Below are 20539 nucleotides of genomic sequence, written 5' to 3'. Positions count from 1 at the left end.
AAGACAACACAAACAGATGGAACAATAAACTGTGTTCATGGATTAGAAGAATTAATATTGTTAAAATGACCAAACTACCCAAGGGAATTAACACATTCAATGCAATCCCTATCAAAATATCAATGACATTTTTCACAGAACTAGTGGTGGCACAGTGGTTGAGAGTCTGCCTGCCGATGCGGGGGACACGGATTCGTGCCCCGGTCCGGGAGGATCCCACATGCCGTGGAGCGGCTAGGCCCGTGAGCCATGGCCGCTAAGCCTGCGTGTCCGGAGCCTGTGCTGCGCAACGGGAGAGGCCACAACAGTGAGAGGCCCGCGTACGGGGGGGGGGGGGGGGGGGGGGGGGAAAGGTTCTGATGAACCTAGGGGCAGAACAGGAATAAAGATGCAGATGTAGAGAATGGACTTGAGGAAACGGGGAGGGGGAAGGGTAAGCTGGGACGAAGTGAGAGAGTAACATTGACATATATACACTACCAAATGTAAAATAGGTAGCTGGTGGGAAGCAGCTGCATAGCACAGGGAGATCAGCTTGATGCTTTGTGACCACCTAGAGGGGTGAGAGATGCAAGAGGGAGGGGATATGGGGATATACGTATGCATATAGCTTATTCACTTTGTTATACAGCAGAAACTAACACAACATTGTAAAGCAATTATACTCCAATAAAGATGTTACAAAAAAAGAGTGTATCACAAGTATGTAATTATAAAACCGAGAAAATGGAAGAGGAAAGAAGACACACAAACCCACCCACTCAAATAGCCTAGGAAGAAAAACCAGCCAAACCACCAATCACTAGAGATCAGAATTGTCAGAACAAGACTGTCATCTATTTATTTTCTATGAGGAAATTTATTAACTAAAATCCACGGTATCCGATATCCCCAGTGTGTCTGGTATGTTATAGAAGCTCTCAGATTACGATGCACTGATAGTAGCTGCTTCCTCTCCAGAGGCCTGTACTAGAGAAGGAAGTAGACGGAGTGTCTGAACAGCGCCCAGTGATTAATTCCTTGTGCGAGACCTAGGAGTTTCAAACATCCCTTCCAGATGCTCACAAGAGAGGACTAACAGAGTAATCAAACTGTTCCTGGAAGAATTGAAATATCACGTGGCTCCAGGCGGTCCATGCCTGCTTGCCACCCTGAACTGTACTTAGAATTTGGCTTTGGGGCTTCCGTGGTGGCGCAGTGGTTGGGGGTCCGCCTGCAGATGCGGGGGACGCGGGTTCGTGCCGCGGTCCGGGAGGGTCCCGCATGCCGCGGAGCGGCTGGGCCCGTGAGCCGTGGCCACTGGGCCTGCGCGTCTGGAGCCTGTGCTCCGCAACGGGAGAGGCCACAGCAGTGAGGCCCACGTAGCGCAAAAAATAAAAATAAAAATAAAAAAAATTAGATAAAAAAATTTGGCTTTAAGGATCACCTCTTATTCTTCCCCACAGGTTGAGTTCTTCACTCGGGCTGCCTTTGACTTGATAGAACTGGGGCCGATTCAGCCTCTTCTCCCTCACGACACTCCCACTCCTGACCACTAGGTGACCCGAGGGTGGAGGTGCGGGGGGAAGAAGCACCAACTTAGAGCAGCTCTGATGCCTCTGTTTCACTCTCAACCATGGGTATGGACTGTCTCAGCTACGTCACTCTTCCTCCTCACAACGGCATTTGAAGCAATGGCAAGTTTTCTTACAAGACAGGAGCCCTAACACTCCTTCACCGCTCCTCATGTGACAAGGGCTTCCTTGGAGGCTGGCTCTCCAGTTTATCTCTGTTCCTCAGACTGGGTGTCCAAAATAGAACATAAGGCCATGGGTCTGGAACAGCGTGCCTTTTCCGGACACTACACTACCTTTAACACAACCTAAAACTGTCTTACTTCACTGGCAACCACTTCTGGCTCATACTGAGTTTAACTTATTTACATTTACCTTAATTTTGTCTTCATTTTGGCCACATCGTTTCAATCTATTTTGGTTAAGTGAGATCTTAAGCTATCTTGCCAAGTAAACGTATTGGTTAATTGTCCTAGTTCCGTGGCATCTGCAAATCTGAGAAATAAGCTTTCTCCCTTTTCATCTATGCTGAATAAACATGCAGAATGAGGCAGGGCTAAGGATAGAAGCCTATGTCGTAACACTACTGCTCTCCTTCCAGGTAGATGATCACTCTCTCACCTTTGGCTGCAGCTGGTTCAACCAGCTATCAGGACCAGAGACTGTCAAATGCCTTGATGAGATCAGTATAGCCAGTTAGCATGTCCTTGATATACAAGCCTTAACCAAGGATCAAGTGAAGTTGGGCACAACTTCAGCTAAGCCTGATGATCACATCAGTTTTCTCTGAGAATTTACCATAGCTCTAAATTTCATTACTTATTCTCATCAGATACAACTGAAATGCAGGTATCCAGCTATAACGAATCACTGAATCCAGACTATTTTGCTAGGCCTAGATCAAATTCACTTTCAGAAGAGAGGACCAGGAATTTGTTCACCATCTTGCAATTGCAATCAAGGGAACGTGTAAAAAGGACTAGACTAGCTGGAAAATATGCCTTGAAAGAGCAAAGTGCAAACTATAAGCTACATTTATTACGAAAATTTGTGTTGCCGTGAAGAACAGAGTCCAACCACAATGCAATTTATTTCTGCATTGCAAACTTGAGAAATGTGAAAGCACCATGGAAAGAAAAGTGCTGTATTAATTTACGGTAACAACTATTCTTTTTTTTTTAAGATTTATTTATTTATTTCATTTATTTTTGGCTGTGTTGGGTCTAAGTTGCAGCACACGGGATCCTCATTGAGGCATGTAGGATTTTTCACTGCAGCGCATGGGCTTCCCTCTAGTTGTGGCGTGCCGGTTTTCTCTTCTCTAGTTGTGACGCACAGGCTCCAGGGCGCGTGGGCTCTGTAGTTTGTGGCACTTGGGCTCTAGTTGAGGCGCGTGAGCTCGAGGGCTTAGGTGCCCCCGCAGCATGTGGGATCTTAGTTCCCTGACCAGGGAATGAACCCGCGTCCCCTGAAGTGTAAGGAGGATTCTCTACCACTGGACCACCAGGGAAGTCCCTATGGTAACAATTCTTGAGATAAAATAAGGCACTAGAGTAACAGTTTTTATGACTCGGCAAAAAAAGTTAACAACGCCAACAACGGTTTTTTGTTTAATTCTCTTCCAACTCTACACACGTAATTCTGCCTTCACCTTCATTACACTTTCATATGGTCTTAACAGGGGATGCACCTCCTCTTCTAAGAATCTCCGTACCTGCCAAAGAAGAAAGCAAATGTAAGACAAAAGAACACGTTAAGTTTTGAGAATCCTTTTTTCAATGTCAATTCATAACACTGAGACCTTATTTGATAAACTTCTATGCCACCACTGAGCTTCTATTTTTCTCAACTCCCTGTCAGAAATCTCTCCCTAGACACAGGCAGCTCACCCCATCAGGCCCACCAGGCTGCCCCTCCCCTGAAACCAGCCTGGCTGTGTCCTTTCAGATGGTCTCACCATTCTCTACCCGTTACCCAAGCTAAAATCATCACTGTTTCTTCCCTCCTCCCCATTCAACCAGCTTCCAAGTGACTAACATCTTAAACAGCTCTCGAATCTGTGCCCCGTGTGCACGTACCCTGGCCTTGGCTCAAAGCCCTCGTCACCGACTGCTTACCCACTGTAGCAGCCACCTTACTGGTCTCCCGACCTCCAGTTTAAGTCCTTCAAATCCAATACACCAGAGTGACTTGAATATAAATGAGAAGCTCCTGTCTGTCTTCTACTTTAAATCCTAACTGCTTCCAGGGCACCCGATAATCGGGCAACTCTCTCTTATGCTGAACGTCCATGCATTTGCCATCTCCTCTCACCCTGGTGTTCCCTACAAGTAACTCCTACCTGTCCTTAAGATTCAGCTCAGATGTCATGTCTTCCAAGAAGCCTTTCCTAACTTCTTCTAATCTAAGGCTGTCTCCTTTGTGATCCCCAAAAAGATGTGCTTCCCTCAATTCTTGCATGTACAGCTTGGTATTCTAAGCCTTCACCATTAAGTTTTGAGCTCCCTGAAGATAAGGATTATCTATTCATCTTTAAAGCACCAGAATTAAACACAGCAGCCAAACACAATCTGAGTACCTAGTCTGTACTCGATAAATGTTTTTGAATTAACCCATAGTCTCCAAAAGGCCAAAGAGGAAAACTGACAAACATTTACTGAATACTTACTATGCACCAAGCTAGGCCTTTCAGTCCACACTCCGAGATATGTATCTCTATCCTACCAGCCAGTAAAAGCAGGAAGTCAAGACTGAACCCAAATCTACCTGACAGTAAAACCCAATCTTTGTCCATTACACCACGGCTCCAGACCAAAAGAGAATTCAGAGAAATCCACTGGGAGAAACACTTAAGGCAGCTCAAAACAACCAAATCTTTAAATTTTAGCCAGCAACCTACTCTGAATTCTTTCTGACTAGCCCCATTCTCAGCATACCTCCCATGAAGCAGAAACATTATATTAATAGATAACATTCCAGGCTCTGCAGCCCAGCAGTGTACAAAGACGGCACTTGGGGAAGACTGCAGCACCACAGAAGTGTTCTGATGTTTACCTGCTGGGATGCACGGCCGGTGAAAGAAGAAGGATCCAGTAAATGGTCCAACTGGGAGTGGATGGGACTGAAGTAGGCATCAGCCTGGATACGCTCTATGAGGTCATTGTCACCCCCTTCCTGCTTGACCACAGCAGCTGCCTGATGGGAGAGCACTCTGATTTTCTCATGGCAATCCTGGGAAGACAAGGAGTATGGTTGGCTTGCTAGTAACAGGCATTTGAGGGTCCATGCTGTCTATAGCAGCTGGAGCAAAGGCCTCCTCCGAAGTTTCATGAACCATCTGCCCTTGCATCCTGCCCACTTCTCAGCATTTCCTATGGAAATTTAGACCTAATTTCTTCACTGAAAGTGGACCTTTTCTACAAGTGATTAAGCAATTCACTTTTTAATAAACTGAGTTCACCACCATCACCCTCCAAAGATAAGCCTGTTCTAGGGCAGCATAATGTCACTGTTCTGTACCAATACCATGACTGAAGGTAATAACAGAGACAGCTTCGTCCATCCTTCTTTGGGGAGGAGAAAGCAGGACTTAAGGTGTACTTTGTTTACCCAGGAGCATGAGGGGTTACAAACCTGGCGGTTACCTCCAGCTTTCACCATGGCCATAATGATGTTCTCTGTGGCCATGAAAGGCAGCTCTTGCCGAATGCGCCGCTCAATTACCTGTACGAGTGAAGCACCAAGAAGGATGCCTCAGGTTACAAGGTCATACACACAGTAGGACACCAGCTATGACCAAAAGGATACAGAGCAGGGGCACGAACTACCATATCTATGAAGAAAGAGGGTAGAATGGATTGTCTTATGCTACACTATTATTTTTCAGTTTTCTCATAATCCAGAGTATTACTTTGATTTTAAAAAGGAATATTGACTTGAGTAAACTTTCAAAAGTTGCTTCATCAGAATGATTCCCAAAACCTCAAGTCTGCTCAATTTCAGTGCCTGACTTTAGGAGCCAAGTACAGCATGGAAACAAACCCACCTGCCTCAGGTCCTCACAAACAGACCAATGGAGCAGTCTACTCTGCCAGTCACAGCAGAGCTGATGACTCAGGCCGGTGGACAATTTTAAGCCAATTCGAAGCACTTCTTTTTCCCTCTTCTATAAACATGTCTATGAATCCCACAGACCTAGTTCCCTAGAGCTTATGTCACAACCTGAAGAGTGAGCTCTGCTGGGGAAGAGCTCCTACTGGACCAGAAACCAGCTCCTCCAACACGCTCACTCCAGAGCAGAAGGCCACCCACCCCGCCACATTCCAACCCCTCCCTCATACTGTGCTTTTTCACGGAGGCCTCTTACTCTGGGGTACACCACCAAGCCTTCAGAAATGTTCTGCAGCGTATTCAGTATCGTATCTGCAGTGAGAAATCCCTCGGCCAAACACATTCGTCTAGAAAACAAACAGCCAATTCAGTTATCGCTTCAAGCAAATAACGATTTCCATGAAATGGAGGGTGTGTCCCAAGAAGCTGCCCTGATTGCTACTGATTTCTCACTCCAGACGTGCTACTTGGACAATTTCCTTCAACTACCCCAACATCCTAATGACCCTCAAATCTACCACCTCTTGGGGCTTCCCTGGTGGCGCAGTGGTTGAGAGTCCGCCTGCCGATGCAGGGGACATGGGTTCGTGCCCCGGTCCAGGAAGATCCCACATGCCGCGAAGCGGGTGGGCCCGTGAGCCATGGCCGCTGAGCCTGCGCGTCCGGAGCCTGTGCTCCGCAATGGGAGAGGCCACAACAGTGAGAGGCCCGCGTACCGCAAAAAAAAAAAACAAAAAAAAAAAACAAACTCTACCATCTCTTGACTAAGACCACTTGACCAAGTGCCAGACCACATACCCATTTGGAGAGTTCCACCTGGCTGATCTGTAGGTTCCCCAGACCCAGAACTGCATTCAGCCACTTTTCCACTGCCTGCTGCTCACCACCTCACCCCACGCCTCCTCTCCCTGTAGCTCCTGACAAGGGAAATGGCACCAGCACCCCGTCACCATCTTAACACTCACTCCAGTCAACCGCCAAGGCCAGCCCACCCGACATCGATTTCATATCCACATCCTCTCCAGTTACATGGCCACTGTGCCAGTGTGTACTCGGATTTTTTTTTTAAAGATTTTTATTTCATGTGGACCATTTTTCAAGTCTTTACTGAAGACGTTAGAGTCTTTGTTACAATATTGCTTCTGTTTTGTTTTGGTGTTTTGGCCGTGAAGCATGTGGGATCTTAGCTCCCAGACCAGGGATCAAACCCGCACACCCTGCATTGGAAGGTGAAGTTTTAACCACTGGACTACCAGGGAAGAACCTGGATTCGTTTTTTTTTTTAAATAAATTTATTTATTTATTTATTTAATTTCGGCTGAGTTGGGTCTTTGTTGCTGTGCGCGGGCTTTCTCTAGTTGCAGCGAGCAGGGGCTACTCTTCGATGCGGTGTGCGGGCTTCTCATTGCATTGGTTTCTCTTGTTGTGGAGCACGGGCTCTAGGCGTGCAGGTTTCAGCAGTTGTGGCTCGCGGGCTCTAGAGCACAGCCTCCATAGTTGTGGCTCACGGGCTTAGTTGCTCCACAGCATGTGGGATTTTTCCGGACCAGGGCTCAAACCCGTGTCCCCTGCATTGGCAGGCGGATTCTTAACCACTGCGCCACCAGGGAAGCCCCTGGACTTGGATTTTTAAAGTAGCCTCCTAACTTGTTCTGATCAGCTCCCTGTCCCCTTACAACTGATTCTCCAAATTGGTGCAGGGTATTTTAGTGTGCACATCTGATTAGGTCACAGCCTGCTAAAAAACAGTCAGTGGCTGACTTCCGAATCAGTTCACATGTTTTATTCCCATAAACCCTGGATTATGCACACACCCCAGAGACCTAGCTTTAACTCTGATCAACTTCTCTCAAGAAATTCCAGCAGAATACAAGCAAACTAGGGTAATGAATCTGCTTTTGAATATTAATAAATATATACACAAAGCAGAAAATCACGTGCATGCTGGTACCTTATTAGTAACTACAAATTACTCCTGACCCATCTCATAACTAATTAAGATGTTGCTGTGTCAAGACACCACACCTGACATCCCCCTGCCTTCAGAACAGTATCTTTGGGACTCCCCTAGAGGTCCAGCGGTTAGGACTTCGCCTTCAATGCGGGGGGTGCGGGTTCCATCCTCGGTCGGGGGGCTGGGATCCCACATGCCTCACAGCCAAAAATGAACCCACAAAAAACATAAAAGAAAAACAGAAGCAATATTGTAACAAGTTCAATAAAAACTTAAAAAAAAAAAGAAAGAGCAACATCTGAATTCCTTTTCAGGGCCTAGAAGGCCCTTCATAAACTGGCTGCTACCCAAGAGCACGTCCGACCTCATCTCCTGCTACAGACTTCATTCTCCAGGGCTACCCGACTGTTAGTAACTCCCCCAACTGTTCTTTCTCCTGCTCTCTGCCTTTATACGTGCTCCCAATCTTGTCTCAAATGTTAAGAAATTCCTAGATTTCTTAAGTCTAAAGCATCACCTCTGTGAAGCTTCCCTCAACTCCTCCACCACCCCTCCTTCCGCTTTGCCTCCACAAGGATTACTCTGTATATATTTTGATTCGAACACATATCACACTGTTCCTTCTATGTTCTTGCCTCCCTATTAGACTCCAGGCTCCTCAGGGACAAGGAGGGAATACAGAGATGCTCATGAAGTCCTGATGCTTCCAGGCCCCTCTTGGTCCTCCCACAACTTGCTGTACGTGACACCCCCGTTCCACTGACCGGTTGGCACTATCATCCAGTGTGCGTTCAAACCACTGCACAGATGCTGTCTGCAGCGGGTCCATGACAAGGGTCATTAGGTGACGGGCCAGGCTGCAGCACCGCTCTGAGCGCATAGGGTTCCGCTTGTATGGCATTGCACTTGAGCCTGTCCGTGTAAAGGAGAAGAAGCAAAGGCAGGAAGACGTCAGGGGACAGTGGACGGCCGAGCATGCTCCTGGCGGAACTGCTTACACGCGCCCGCAGACCTCCTGGCATCTCGCGGTGTTCCCAGGTGTCCACACAACACTCACCAATCTGCTGTTTTTCAAAGGGCTCCTCCAGCTCCTTGAGGCTTGCCAGGAGTCGTATGTCAGTACAAATCTGGGGAAAAGCAGGGGCACAGGCATCACCCACACTCTTAGTATGTGGGGTCTGGGGCAGGGACTGGACTGATAGAGGAGGTGAGCTCTTTGGGAGCCCGCCGAGCTGAAGCGCAGCATGTCCTCCCCGAGGGAGACTCCTCTCAGCTCCTGAAGAGCTGGCATTCGGGGAGCACGGGAATGTTCTGGTGAAACACTGTGTAGGATTATCATGGACAGACAATGGTAAGATGAACTTAATGAGAACATGGAAACTAGTCCTTCCTTTTAACACACCTTAACTTAAGAGGCTTCACTGACAGGCCCCAAATTGCTATGAGTGATATCTGACATCTCTCAAAAGCCACAATGAAGTCGAAGTGAGGCTGGGCGGGTCTATCTGTGGCGTCCAACACTCCCATTGCTACCACCACTCACCTTGTGCACCGATGCCCCCAAGCCGGCCAGCACGGACAGCACCTCAATATCTATTTTTCGTGTATAGGTCTGCCCTGTGATGATGAAAGCCCTAGTAATGAATAGAAAAGAGCCTCACGTGAAAATATTCCAAAATGTGACTGTGTCAAACCAATGAGCAAAAACAGACTGAGCGCAAGCTTGGGTGCCACTGGAGCGCTAAGTCACACTGAGCCCAGGACCTCGCTGATACATTGCTCCAGGAACAAACTGCTCTTCTACCCTTTTTACTGATACCCAGACAGCCGCCCTGACCCCAGGAGGAAACACGGTCCAGCGAGCCTCTGTCCTGCTGCAGTCCAGTGAAGTGCCTGAAACAAGGAGCCATGGGGGAGCCTGTAGCCGTCGATGCAAATAGCCAGACTGAGACCAACCCATCGCAGGTCCTCAGTAAAACACAAAACAGCAACAACACGGGTAAGGCTACTCTACTGAACTCAGAACTAAACAGCTTCCTTTTTTCTTATAAATTATAAGAAATATAATAGAATCCAGACTATAAGAATAAAACCCAGGCTAGAGATGGAAGGCAATGGGTGGAAGGACAGAGAAAGAATTAAAAAAAACAACAAAAAATTTAAGGTCAAATATAGAGGAATACTATCTTTCATTACTTAACAAGGAGGCCAACACTTTTCCCACTTACCTACCTCTTAAATCCTGCCTTTTCTGTCACCATCTTGTCAAGCTGCTCTACCTTGGAAAGAAAAGACATCCCTATAGAAATTCAGGTGTGTCTAGTAGGAGAATATCTTGACAAGTCATCCTGCCCAGGTTTTGGCCTTCACTACCCGCTTCCAGTCCAGACTCCACCCCTTCCAGGTTCAATCGCTCCTACCATCCTGGAGGTCAGCTTTGTCTCTGGTGCTCCTACAGTTGAGTTTGTATCACCCAGGTCACTTTCAGAATACCTTTTGGTCATCTCCCTCGAAGAGCTGCAGGAAGCTGGCCTGGGTGCCAGTGGTGCCCTTCACTCCTCGGAAGCGCAGGTCATCTCGGACACGCTTCAAGTTCTGGAGATCCATGCAAAGATCTTGAATCCAAAGACAGCAACGTTTCCCAACTGTGGTCAGCTGAGCAGGCCTGAAAACAACCCAAAGAGAACACAGAGAGGTCTCAAACCAGTGACTTATTTCATAAAACCTTCATTGCTTCTTCTAATAATCACTGCTACCTCTGGGAAGGTCAAGAATTAAAGTAAGAGACAGAGAAACCAGTGAAGACAAAACAAGAGCTAAAAAGTTTAAGCAAATAAGTTAAGCAAATTCAATGTCATTTATAAATATTCAAAGGTTATAAAACTAAAGGGCTACTAGCATAGTTCTTTCTTCACCATCAAGAGGCACTATAAGGGCAGAGACAATGTGTGTTTTGTTTGTCCCCAGGCCTTAGCAAGAAATATACACGTAACAAACATTTGCCAAGCATCTAATGTGTTCTTGGTACTGGAAATACAACAAAGAACAAAACAGACAAGTGGAGCTCATATTATCATGTAAACAAGTAAACAAACAAGATAACTGTTCATTTTTAAAATGCTATCAAAAAATAAAACAAGGGGCTTCCCTGGTGGCACAGTGGTTGAGAGTCCGCCTGCTGATGCAGGGGACACGGGAAGATCTCACATGCCGCGGAGCGGCTGGGCCCGTGAGCCATGGCCGCTGAGCCTGAGCATCCGGAGCCTGTGCTCCGCAGCGGGAGAGGCCACAACAGTGAGAGGCCTGCGTACCGCAAAAAAAATAAAAATAAAATAAAAATAAAACAAGGATGACGATACTGGAGATTGTGACTCTAGACTGACAGTAAAGAAAGGGCTCTATAAAGAGTCCAGATCCGACGAAGAGGGACTTCCCTGGTGGCACAGTGGTTAAGACTCCGCCTGCCAATGCAGGGGACATGGGTTCGAGCCCTGGTCCGGGAGGATCCCACATGCCACAGAGCAACTAAGCCTGTGTGCCACAACTACCGAGACTGGGCTCTAGAGCTCACAAGCCACAACTACTGAGCCCATGCACCGCAACTACCGAAGCCCGCAGGCCTACAGCCTGTGCTCCACAGAGAGAGAAGCCACCGCAATGAGAAGCCCACGCATCGCAACGAAGAGTAGCTCCTGCTCACTGCAACTAGAGAAAGCCCGCATGCAGCAACAAAGACCCAACACAGCCAAAAATAAAAAAAAATAAAACAACAACAACAACAACAACAAAGATCCAATGAAGAGCCCAGTCAAACTGTGGAGAATAACCCCAAAACACACACAACCAGAGGACTCTAACATAATAGCTAATGTCTTTGTCGTCAGTCTGAGGTCTAAATCAATCTACTGCAGGTCTGTTTATAACATAAAACATAATTATGAGTAAACTGCAATAAAGTCAGAGTTCTATTAGATGACTTAGCCTACTCCATATGGAATTTCTCTTCTATTAGGCTAATGATACTGACAGCTGGCGACATCAAGGCACCCCACTAGGAATGTCTATAGCATACACATCAAAAGTTAGGACACATATTCCCAAATCAATCTTATGGTAGTTTTCCTTGTTAACTTCTGCTACTAGATTATTGGTACAAGCAAAGAAAAAAATATATTTGCATGGACCTATTCATGGGAGCATTATACATAATAGCAACAGAGTGGAAACAAGCCAAATGTCCAGCAACTGGTGAATAGATAATGTAAAACTAAATTAAGTACTGACACATGCTACATGGATGAACACTGAAAACACTATGGTAAGTGAAAAGAAGCCAGTCACAAGAAGATGAATATTATATGATTAGACTTAAACGAAGTGTCTAAAAGAGAGAAATCCATAGACAGAAAACAGATTTGTGGCTGCCAGGAGCTAGCGAATGGGGGAATGGGAAGGAATGCTAATGGGTACAGGTCTTCTGGGGGGGGCGATGGAAATATTCTGAAACTATATACTGGTAATGACTGCATGAACTCTGTAAATATACAAAAAACCACTGAACTGTATTCTTCAAATGGATGAATTTTATGCTATGTCAGTTATATCTCAATAAAGCTGTTTCTTTTCAATTGCAGGGACTCACCCATTCTGAGGTCATATCTACGCATCAATACCATTTTCTGAGTTTCTAACGGCTGCTAACTGTGGCAGCAGGTACCTCTCATGAAACCATCCCCAGAGGAATACTGGAATGCCTGCATTCCCTGAGCACTCTCCAACAGATACAGAAGAGGAGCTGCAGCACAGGTGACGCTAGGTGTGTATGGAGCCAGCACAGAACGCAACATGTGTCATGGCCCAGCCATACACACTGAGCACTGACTCCTTCACAGGAACAAATCCTTCTAGTTTCTGCTACTAATAATGAAGGCTCTAATTTTAAGGAAGATTAAACTCAATAGGCTTTCCTAAGTTACAGGGGATGATACCCTTGTTGCCATAGCAACACCCCATTAAAACATAAGGCAGGGCTTCCCTGGTGGCACAGTAGTTAAGAATCCGCCTGCCAATGCAGGGGACACGGGTGTGAGCCCTGGTCCGGGCAGATCCCACATGCCGCGGAGCAACTAAGCCCGTGTGCCACAACTACTGAGCCTGCGCTCTAGAGCCTGTGATCCATAACTACTGAGCCCGCGTGCCACAACTACTGAAGCCTGCGCGCCTAGAACCCGTGCTCCGCAACAAGAGAAGCCACTGCAATGAGAAGCCTGCGCACCACAATGAAGCACAGCCTCTGCTCGCCGCAACTGGAAAGCCTGCACGCAGCAACGAAGACCCAGTGCAGACAAAAATAAAATAAATAAACAAAAGGCAGATGCTAATACACCACTACTCAAATATCATCACTTGAAACCTGCTACTAGCATTTCAAAAATGACATCATTGGCTTTAAAACAGGGTTTTATTCAGTAATTGTAAAAATACTTGCACATTCAAAACATAAAGAATATAGTATGGGAAAAATTTTAGTTACCCTATTATCTCATAACCCAGAGTAATCAGTGTATACATCTTGGTGTACTTCCTTCCAATCTTTGTACAATTTATATGCTGTCTTTCCCCCACAACATTAACCTAAGTGCATTCCCACGTCTTATTAGTCTCACCAGCATCCTTTTGCTGGTGTGTATTATTCCAGCCTGTGGATATATTACATTCTGTACCTTATTTAATTATTCTCTTATTCTCGGACATTTAGATTGTTTCCAATGCTTACCATCATAAATAACATTTTAACAAAGATCTTTGTACATATAGCTTTTCCCGTAATTTGGATGACTTGGGTTAAATTCTCAAGAATGGAATCACTGGGCTTCCCTGGTGGCGCAGTGGTTGAGAGTCCGCCTGCCGATGCAGGGGACACGGCTTCGTGCCCAGGTCCAGGAAGATCCCACATGCCGCGGAACGGCTGGGCCCGTGAGCCATGGCCGCTGAGCCCGCGCTTCCGGAGCCTGTGCTCCGTAACGGGAGAGGCCACAACAGTGACAGGCCCACGTACCGCAAAAAAAAAAAAGAATGGAATCACTGAATCAAGAATACTTTCTTGAGAGGCAGAGTGGAGACAGATCCAAGAAGGGAGCAATCAGAGGCTCCCCCTTCCTGGGGCCTAAACTGGGAGAGCCCCTCCTTCCCTCCTGCTCACGCCGCAGGAAGGTACCCATCTAAAACTCTGGTCCTTCATAGTTACCCCAACTAGCTGTCTACTGTCCTGACCTGCAAAACCATCTGGGCTGACTCTACTAACCAGCATTGGATTCCTGGAGTGGGAAAGGAGGGCTCAGGCCCTGTGACCTAAACAGGATCTGCTCTCCAACCTCCTCCTTGCCCCTAAAAGATCTCCCTGTAGGCAAAGGAGATACCAGAAGTGTTAGCTTATTAAATTAAGGAAAAAAAAAAAAAAAAGAATACTTTCTGTATACATATTTTCCAGTGAAACAAACCACTAGATTTACTCTCTAAGCAGTATAGCTTTTAAGGTAGGTATAAGGTTCATTCCTCACAGGCACCCCAAGTGCTTATGTTTTGAGATTTCTCACCTCCAGGTTACCATGCAGAAGGGAGAACTGAAGGAATAAATGGAAGCTGGATGCACATAAACAAGCCCAATTCCCAAGAGGTAACCCTCTCACTTACTGGAAATGTGTGAAACCTAAGGTGGGAAGATCAGCTCGTTCCTTGGCAAAGTCGGCAAGCCGAGAGATCACCCTGGCAAGCTGCAAGGAAGACCATGTGTGAGAAAGAGTGAATTCAGGCTGAGCACATGCATAAACAGGAACTAAACTTGGAGACAATTTCATATACAATTACACCTCCAGCTCACAGAAGGCAGAGGCCATATTTTTTCATTTTTGTATCTTAAAGTGCCTTGAAGAGTTCATACTGACCAACATTCAGAAACTGAGTTGACTACCTAAAATGTCACGAATTATTTCTGCACAGTGTTAATATCACTGGCATGTTCATGAAGAAAAACAGGACAAAATCATAAATCTGACCCACATATTCCAGCCACGTGCTGCTGGTTACACTTTGTTCACTTAAGAGGCTATGCTTTAAAAAGCATTAACTTATATAGTGATTTAGCTCAAGAAGAGATAATTAGTTATACAGATTCGATCGAGGATCATTCATCTGAGTAAACAATAACTTATTTAGATTTACACTGTGCTGCTTTACGTTGTGGTGCCCATCTCCTGTCACAGGGAATCTTAGGACTGGTAAGAAACTCCTGTCAACTTCTTACCTTTGGCAAAAGCAGGTCAAATGCATTTCTAAGAATAATCAAGTCCTGCAAGGGAAATGCAGTGATCTTACATTAATCGGCTTTGCCCAAACAACATTATGACATAACACTTTCTGGCCATCACAACTGGGTTTCTAACCTAGTTGCCTATCTCACTTTCAGCAACACACTGTGCAAGTCAGAAGATGCTAACAGAAATTCTCCTCTGATTACTGGTTTAAAAGCACACCAACTTAGAGAGCAGTACGACTGGAATTTATAAGCACAAAGGCTTTATACTTACAAAGCCCTATTTATGCGGTATCTAATGGAATGGGGAAATGATAAGGGGTAAGCCCCATCGTGAATACGGCAAAGATGTCCAGGTCAACAGGGTTTACACCTTCCCGAAGATTAGTGTTTGAGTTTCTGAGAAGAATACACAGGGGTTAAAAAAATAAAAATAAAAAAATCCATAAGGCACATCTCATTAGTTTCCCCTCCCTTTTTTTCATGTCAATCATTGCTAACAAAAAAAAGTCATGAACTACAAGATCTAGGTTTAGGAAATGTAAAGCTGTTCCTGGGGGTTTAGGAGGTGTAAGTGTTGCAGGCAACTCCAACACATGTTTATGAGACAGTAATTGTTGAGCCCAACTACATGCTGGGTCATTTTAAAAGGATATTCCAAGTTAGAGAACTGTTGTTCTCCCATTATCTGATTCACCAATTTACACATCGATGCCTTTAATTACGTACCACATTAGACAAAAAATGTTACTTGGGGCAACTCAGAAATTACGGCTTCTTTCTGAACTGCAAGTGTATCTGGATTCTGCCTTCTAGTCCCACGGGTGCCCTGCAATAAGGGCAGAGTTTTGGAGCCACTCTACCCAGGCCTGAATCCTTTCCAGCTGCAAAACCTAGAGCAAGTGCTTCAACTTCTACACTTCCTCACCTGTGGCAATGGGGAACATAAAGCCAAAGCCGAAGACTACATATTCTGAATCCATTTATATGAAATTTCGAGAAAAGGCACAACTATAGACACAGAAAGCAGGTCAGTGGTTGTTTGAAACTGGAAGCAGGAGTGGAGATTGACTGTAAAACAAGCAAAAGAGAACTTCTTGGCGTGAGGGGTATGCTCGAAAACTGGAGTGTGGTGAGGCTGAATGATTGCATAAATTTACTAAAGCTCACAGAACTGTACCTTTAAAATGGGTAAACTTATGGTATTAAATTATACCTCAATAAAGCTATTTAAAAATGGAGATAACAGAATCTATCTCATGCCTTTTGTGAAGAAAAAATGAAGTAATACATAGAAAGTGCTCAGAATAGTGCTGGGCACCTAGTAAACTTAGGAAAATGTTTGCTGTTACTTTCTCATGTTTGACTATGAGACACTTTTGCTCATTAAAGGATTTAAGAATTATAATGTAATTATTTCTTTTTTTCAGAAGTCTTGGCAAAGAGTAAAAAGGACTTTGGAAAGGAAATCGCTTTGGAAAACTACTTTGGCCACTAAATGCTAAGATCTCGGCTTACGTCCAGCATACCAATGCATAGACAGTATCTATACATCTCATTTTATGGAGGTCATTAGGGGCTTATAGTTTAGATTGGAAGGATACCAAAAGCAGAAAATTTCTGAGCACTGAGATCCTAAGATCTATGGAGTCGCTTCCTAAAATGGACAAAATCAAAGAAAATTTATAAATGCATTATAAACATTGAGTCTAAGTGGAAACAAAACAACATCATGGGCTCCTACTGTATTGTCTCCAACATAGCAGGAGGTGGCACCAAGATGAATAATGCCAGCAGCTTTGGGGCAGCAGTGGGCAAACGTGTGCACATGAGCCATCACATCATGTCGTAGCTGCTTCTCTTCCTCAGCTGCCATCTTGAAGTCGATGTTGTCCAGGTTTGATTTCATCTCCTGGATTTGTTCATCTGTGATAGGCAAACCCAATGTCTGCAGAACAGGCAAAATAAAATAAAATAACTTCTTGTAGCACAATTATTTGAATTGAAGTGACACTGAAAAAAAAATTGGTTCATGTTAGCATTTATGCCCTACCTTCCAATTCTTAAACTAAAATTGGGGCAACTAAACTAGCAGGACATGGGGAGAAGGAGACAACTTTCTAAATGAATCATGGTAAATTATATTCTAAGGGAACTCCAATATATAAAACAATGCAATCCTGATTTTTGTTCCCTCTGTCCCTACGTCTCTGCTCACTCCCTCACAGGTCTGGTCTCTGGGCTCAAATGCCATCTCCTCAGAGGGGTCTTTCCCGACTTCCATGTGAAATACCCTTCTTTTGCGCACTCTCTATCTATCCCTTTAGCCTGTTTCTTTTTAATTTATTTAATTAATTTATTTTTGGCTGTGTTGGGTCTTTGCTGCTGCATGTGGGCTTTCTCTAGTTGTGGCGAGTGGGGGCTACTCTTTGTTGTGGAGCACGGGCTCTAGGCGCGTGGGCTTCAGTAGTTGTGGCACATGGGCTCAGTAGTTGTGGTTCGTGGGCTCTACAGCGCAGGCTCAGTAGCTGTGGTGCACGGGCTTAGTTGCTCCGCGGCATGTGGGATCTTCCCGGACCAGGGCTTGAACCCATGTCCCCTGCATTGGCAGGGTGGATTCTTAACTACTGCGCCACCAGGGAAGCCCTAGCCTGGTTTTATTTAGAGCACTTATCACCACGTGAAATTTTTACAAATCTATTAGCCTGTCTCTCCCCTCTAGAATGTATATACACTCTCTGAGAGGAGAGCTTTGTGGTATTTATTGCTTACTCTTTAGTGCTTGGCACATAAGTGCCCAAAGTGTAGCATCCAGGCCACAGCTTTACATTTGATCTAGATGGATTTAGCCAGAGAAACCAAAATTAGGAATGCTATTAGTATCTTTGCCAACAAATTATGTGCAGAAAATTCAGTGCCACTGAAAGCAATTCTGGGGCTTCCCTGGTGGCGCAGCAGTTAAGAATCCGCCTGCCAATGCAGCGAACACAGGTTCGAGCCCCGGTCCAGGAAGATCCCACATGCCATGGAACAACTAAGCCCGTGCGCCACAACTACTGAGCCTGAGTGCCACAACTACTGAAGCTCACGTGCCTAGAGCCCATGCACAACAAAAAGTAGCCCTTGCTCGCCGCAACTAGAGAAAGCCTGCGCGCAGCAACAAAGACCCAACGCAGCCAAAAATAAAAAAATTAAAAAAAAAAAAAAGCAAGCAATTCCGGGAGATACAAATGAGAAGATAAACACATCAACATCTTACGTTCATCTATCACTGAAAAAATCAAGCTGACAAAAAATAGCTGGCAGCCCACAGGCAGCTCGGAACCCTGGAGAATATGTACATTGGTGAAATTTATCCAAACCTCACTTGAAAGCCCCAAGGCCTGGCCCTGGGAAGGGGCTCACATCTTAAGACCTACCTTGTCCAAGATGGTAGCTACTAGTCAGATGTGGCTATTTACATTTAAACTAGTAAAAATTTAAAAGTAAAAACTCAGGACTTCCCTGGCAGTCCAGTGGTTAAGAGTCGGAGCTCCCACTGTAGGGGGCGCAGGTTCGATCCCTGGTCGGGGAACTAAGATCCCACATGCCACTCAGCCCAGCCAAAAAAAAAAAGAAAAGTAAAACTTCAATTCCTCAGTCACACTAGCCACATCTGGCCAAGCTGCCTTGGATTTTTAGTCATCAGACATGACATCTCAGGGCTCCTCCCAGAGCAAAGCAGCAGGGGGCAGCGTGGCCAAAATGCTTCCTATCCCCAAGCAATGTGTCTTCTCAAAATTTACTCCCTGCTCCTAATTTTCAGCACTTCTCCTAATCTCTCATCGCTCAAGTTTTTTTTTTTTTTAACTACTGAATTATGATGCAATTTATGCTGTTAATTTTGACAACCTAGCTAATAGATAATCCAAACTCAGGAGATATCAAAATTGTATGCATTTCAGGCAATGTATATATAGACTGGGCAAAGGAAAGGACACATATTCAGACTCTACATTTCAATCCCAGCTTGAAGCTTTTACTAGCTATGCTGAGTGGCAAAATCTTACGAGTGCCACCACCCTTATCTACATGGAGTACCAAGTAAAACAGGAAATAGAGTACATGCTAGTACATAACAAACCACAACACACTTAATGCTCTTGTCTACTACCTATTGTTGTTATCTGAGCCCACAGTTTATGAAATCTCTGTGCCTCCATTCTATCCTCTGTAAAACAGGAATAAGTTACTTATTGTAAAGAACTGTTTTGAGGATTAGTAAACTATTAATTTTTAATCTTCAAACTGCCGGGCACACACATAGCAGGCACTGTAGAACTGTCTACTACTATTTTTTTTTTAATTGGAATATAGTTGATTTACGATGTTGTGCTAGTTTCAGATGTATACCAAAGTGAATCAGTTATACATATACATATATCTCTCTTTTTTAGATTCTTTTCCACACAGGCCATTACAGAGCATTCTGTCTGCTAGTGTTATGTACTACTTTATTTTCTTGAGCATAGTGATAGGAAGGGGGTAAAATCTAAGAAGAAAGCTTCCTGTTTGGGGACCGTGTACCTCGGTCCTAGGCACGCACTCAAGATTGTTTCCAGGTTTACTAAATGTCATTTGGGTACTGCCATCTTGCTTGTTGTGGCATTTTCCTCTGAAACTTTACAGCTCTGTGGATCACCTTCAGTTTCCTTCAGCTCCTCTGCAAAGGCCCGTCTGTAGCTATTTCTGAAATCGTTGGGCTAAATAGGTCTACATGCAGCTCTTATAAGAGAACCCATACATCTCATCTAATAACCCCGATTCTCCCTCCCCAGAGGCAGACGGCAGCAGAGTGAAGCGGAAACGGTGGCCCAGGAAACATGGATTTTGTAGTGACGGTCCGGTCTCAGACAACACTGAGGCACTGTGGAGGGCGAGGTGGCTGAGCGCTCAGTCAGGCTCTGCACGGGACACGGGTTCACACCCGGGTTCCGCTATCAATGGTTAGGAGCAAATAACGCGCTGGGCATCATCGAGGCTTGGTCTTCTTCCCTACCATGTGGGAAAACCACCACCTAGCTTGCAAAGTCTTTACGGGTTAACGGGGGAAAGACGTGTACAGAAACGAGCACAACGGCACGGAACGAGCGCTCGGCTATGTACTCTTGCAGGAACCGCCAAGATACTCCCTGAAACGGGTAACTGCACTTCTTGCCGCCCCCTGTGCGCCTCGAACCCTCGACGATTAAAACACGTAAGGCAACAGGTGGCGGCTTCCGGGTCTCCTGCCCTGGGCTTCCTGGGGCCTCTGCTCCTCTGGAATAACGGGGAGGCTGCCTCCGGAGGCTCAGCCGGCGCTCGGCACCCAACCCGGCACGTGCGGGGCCGGGTCCGGGCCCGCCTACAGCTCCGGAGCACTTTACCTGCTCGGCTTCCGCCAGCCACAGCCAGAGCTGCCGCCAGGTCCGGAATTTGTACCTTTCGCTAAACAGGAAGCACATCTCCGGGCTGGCATAACGGGAGGCAAGCGGCGAGCGGTAGCTGTCGTGCCCGCAGGCCGCCTCCCGCCCACCACCGTCGCCCGCCGCCGCCATCCCGAACACACGACCCCGCGGAGGCCAGACAGGC

At 45.7% G+C, this 20539-nt stretch overlaps 1 protein-coding gene across 4 annotated transcripts; it reads right to left on the bottom strand.

Annotated features, from left to right (window-relative positions):
- Positions 1–3136: 3136 nt before the first annotated feature.
- Positions 3137–20539, bottom strand: ADSL (adenylosuccinate lyase). 4 transcript variants are annotated; one of them, XM_027107733.1, is made up of 13 exons: positions 20335–20536; positions 16674–16877; positions 14921–14965; positions 14311–14390; positions 10111–10282; positions 9850–9896; positions 9161–9251; positions 8675–8744; positions 8382–8529; positions 5920–6010; positions 5187–5276; positions 4608–4784; positions 3137–3267 (listed from the first exon to the last, which is right to left on the bottom strand). In XM_027107733.1, exons 1-13 carry the CDS (start codon positions 20503–20505, stop codon positions 3181–3183), a joined length of 1473 nt encoding a protein of 490 aa, XP_026963534.1. In that variant the 5' UTR covers positions 20506–20536; the 3' UTR covers positions 3137–3180. The 4 variants fall into 4 exon arrangements, with proteins under 4 accessions (XP_026963534.1, XP_026963536.1, XP_026963535.1 ...); XM_027107735.1 differs by having other exon boundaries at positions 3151–3267; positions 20390–20501; XM_027107734.1 differs by lacking the exon at positions 14921–14965 and having other exon boundaries at positions 3151–3267; positions 20335–20537.

The sequence above is a fragment of the Aethalodelphis obliquidens genome, unplaced genomic scaffold (genome assembly GCF_003676395.1).
Source record: "Aethalodelphis obliquidens isolate GAN/ISIS:26980383/991018 unplaced genomic scaffold, ASM367639v1 scaffold8, whole genome shotgun sequence".
NCBI lineage: Eukaryota > Metazoa > Chordata > Mammalia > Artiodactyla > Delphinidae > Aethalodelphis > Aethalodelphis obliquidens.
The sequence above is the reverse complement of the archived record's forward strand: the minus strand, read 5'-3'. Positions and strand labels throughout refer to the sequence as shown.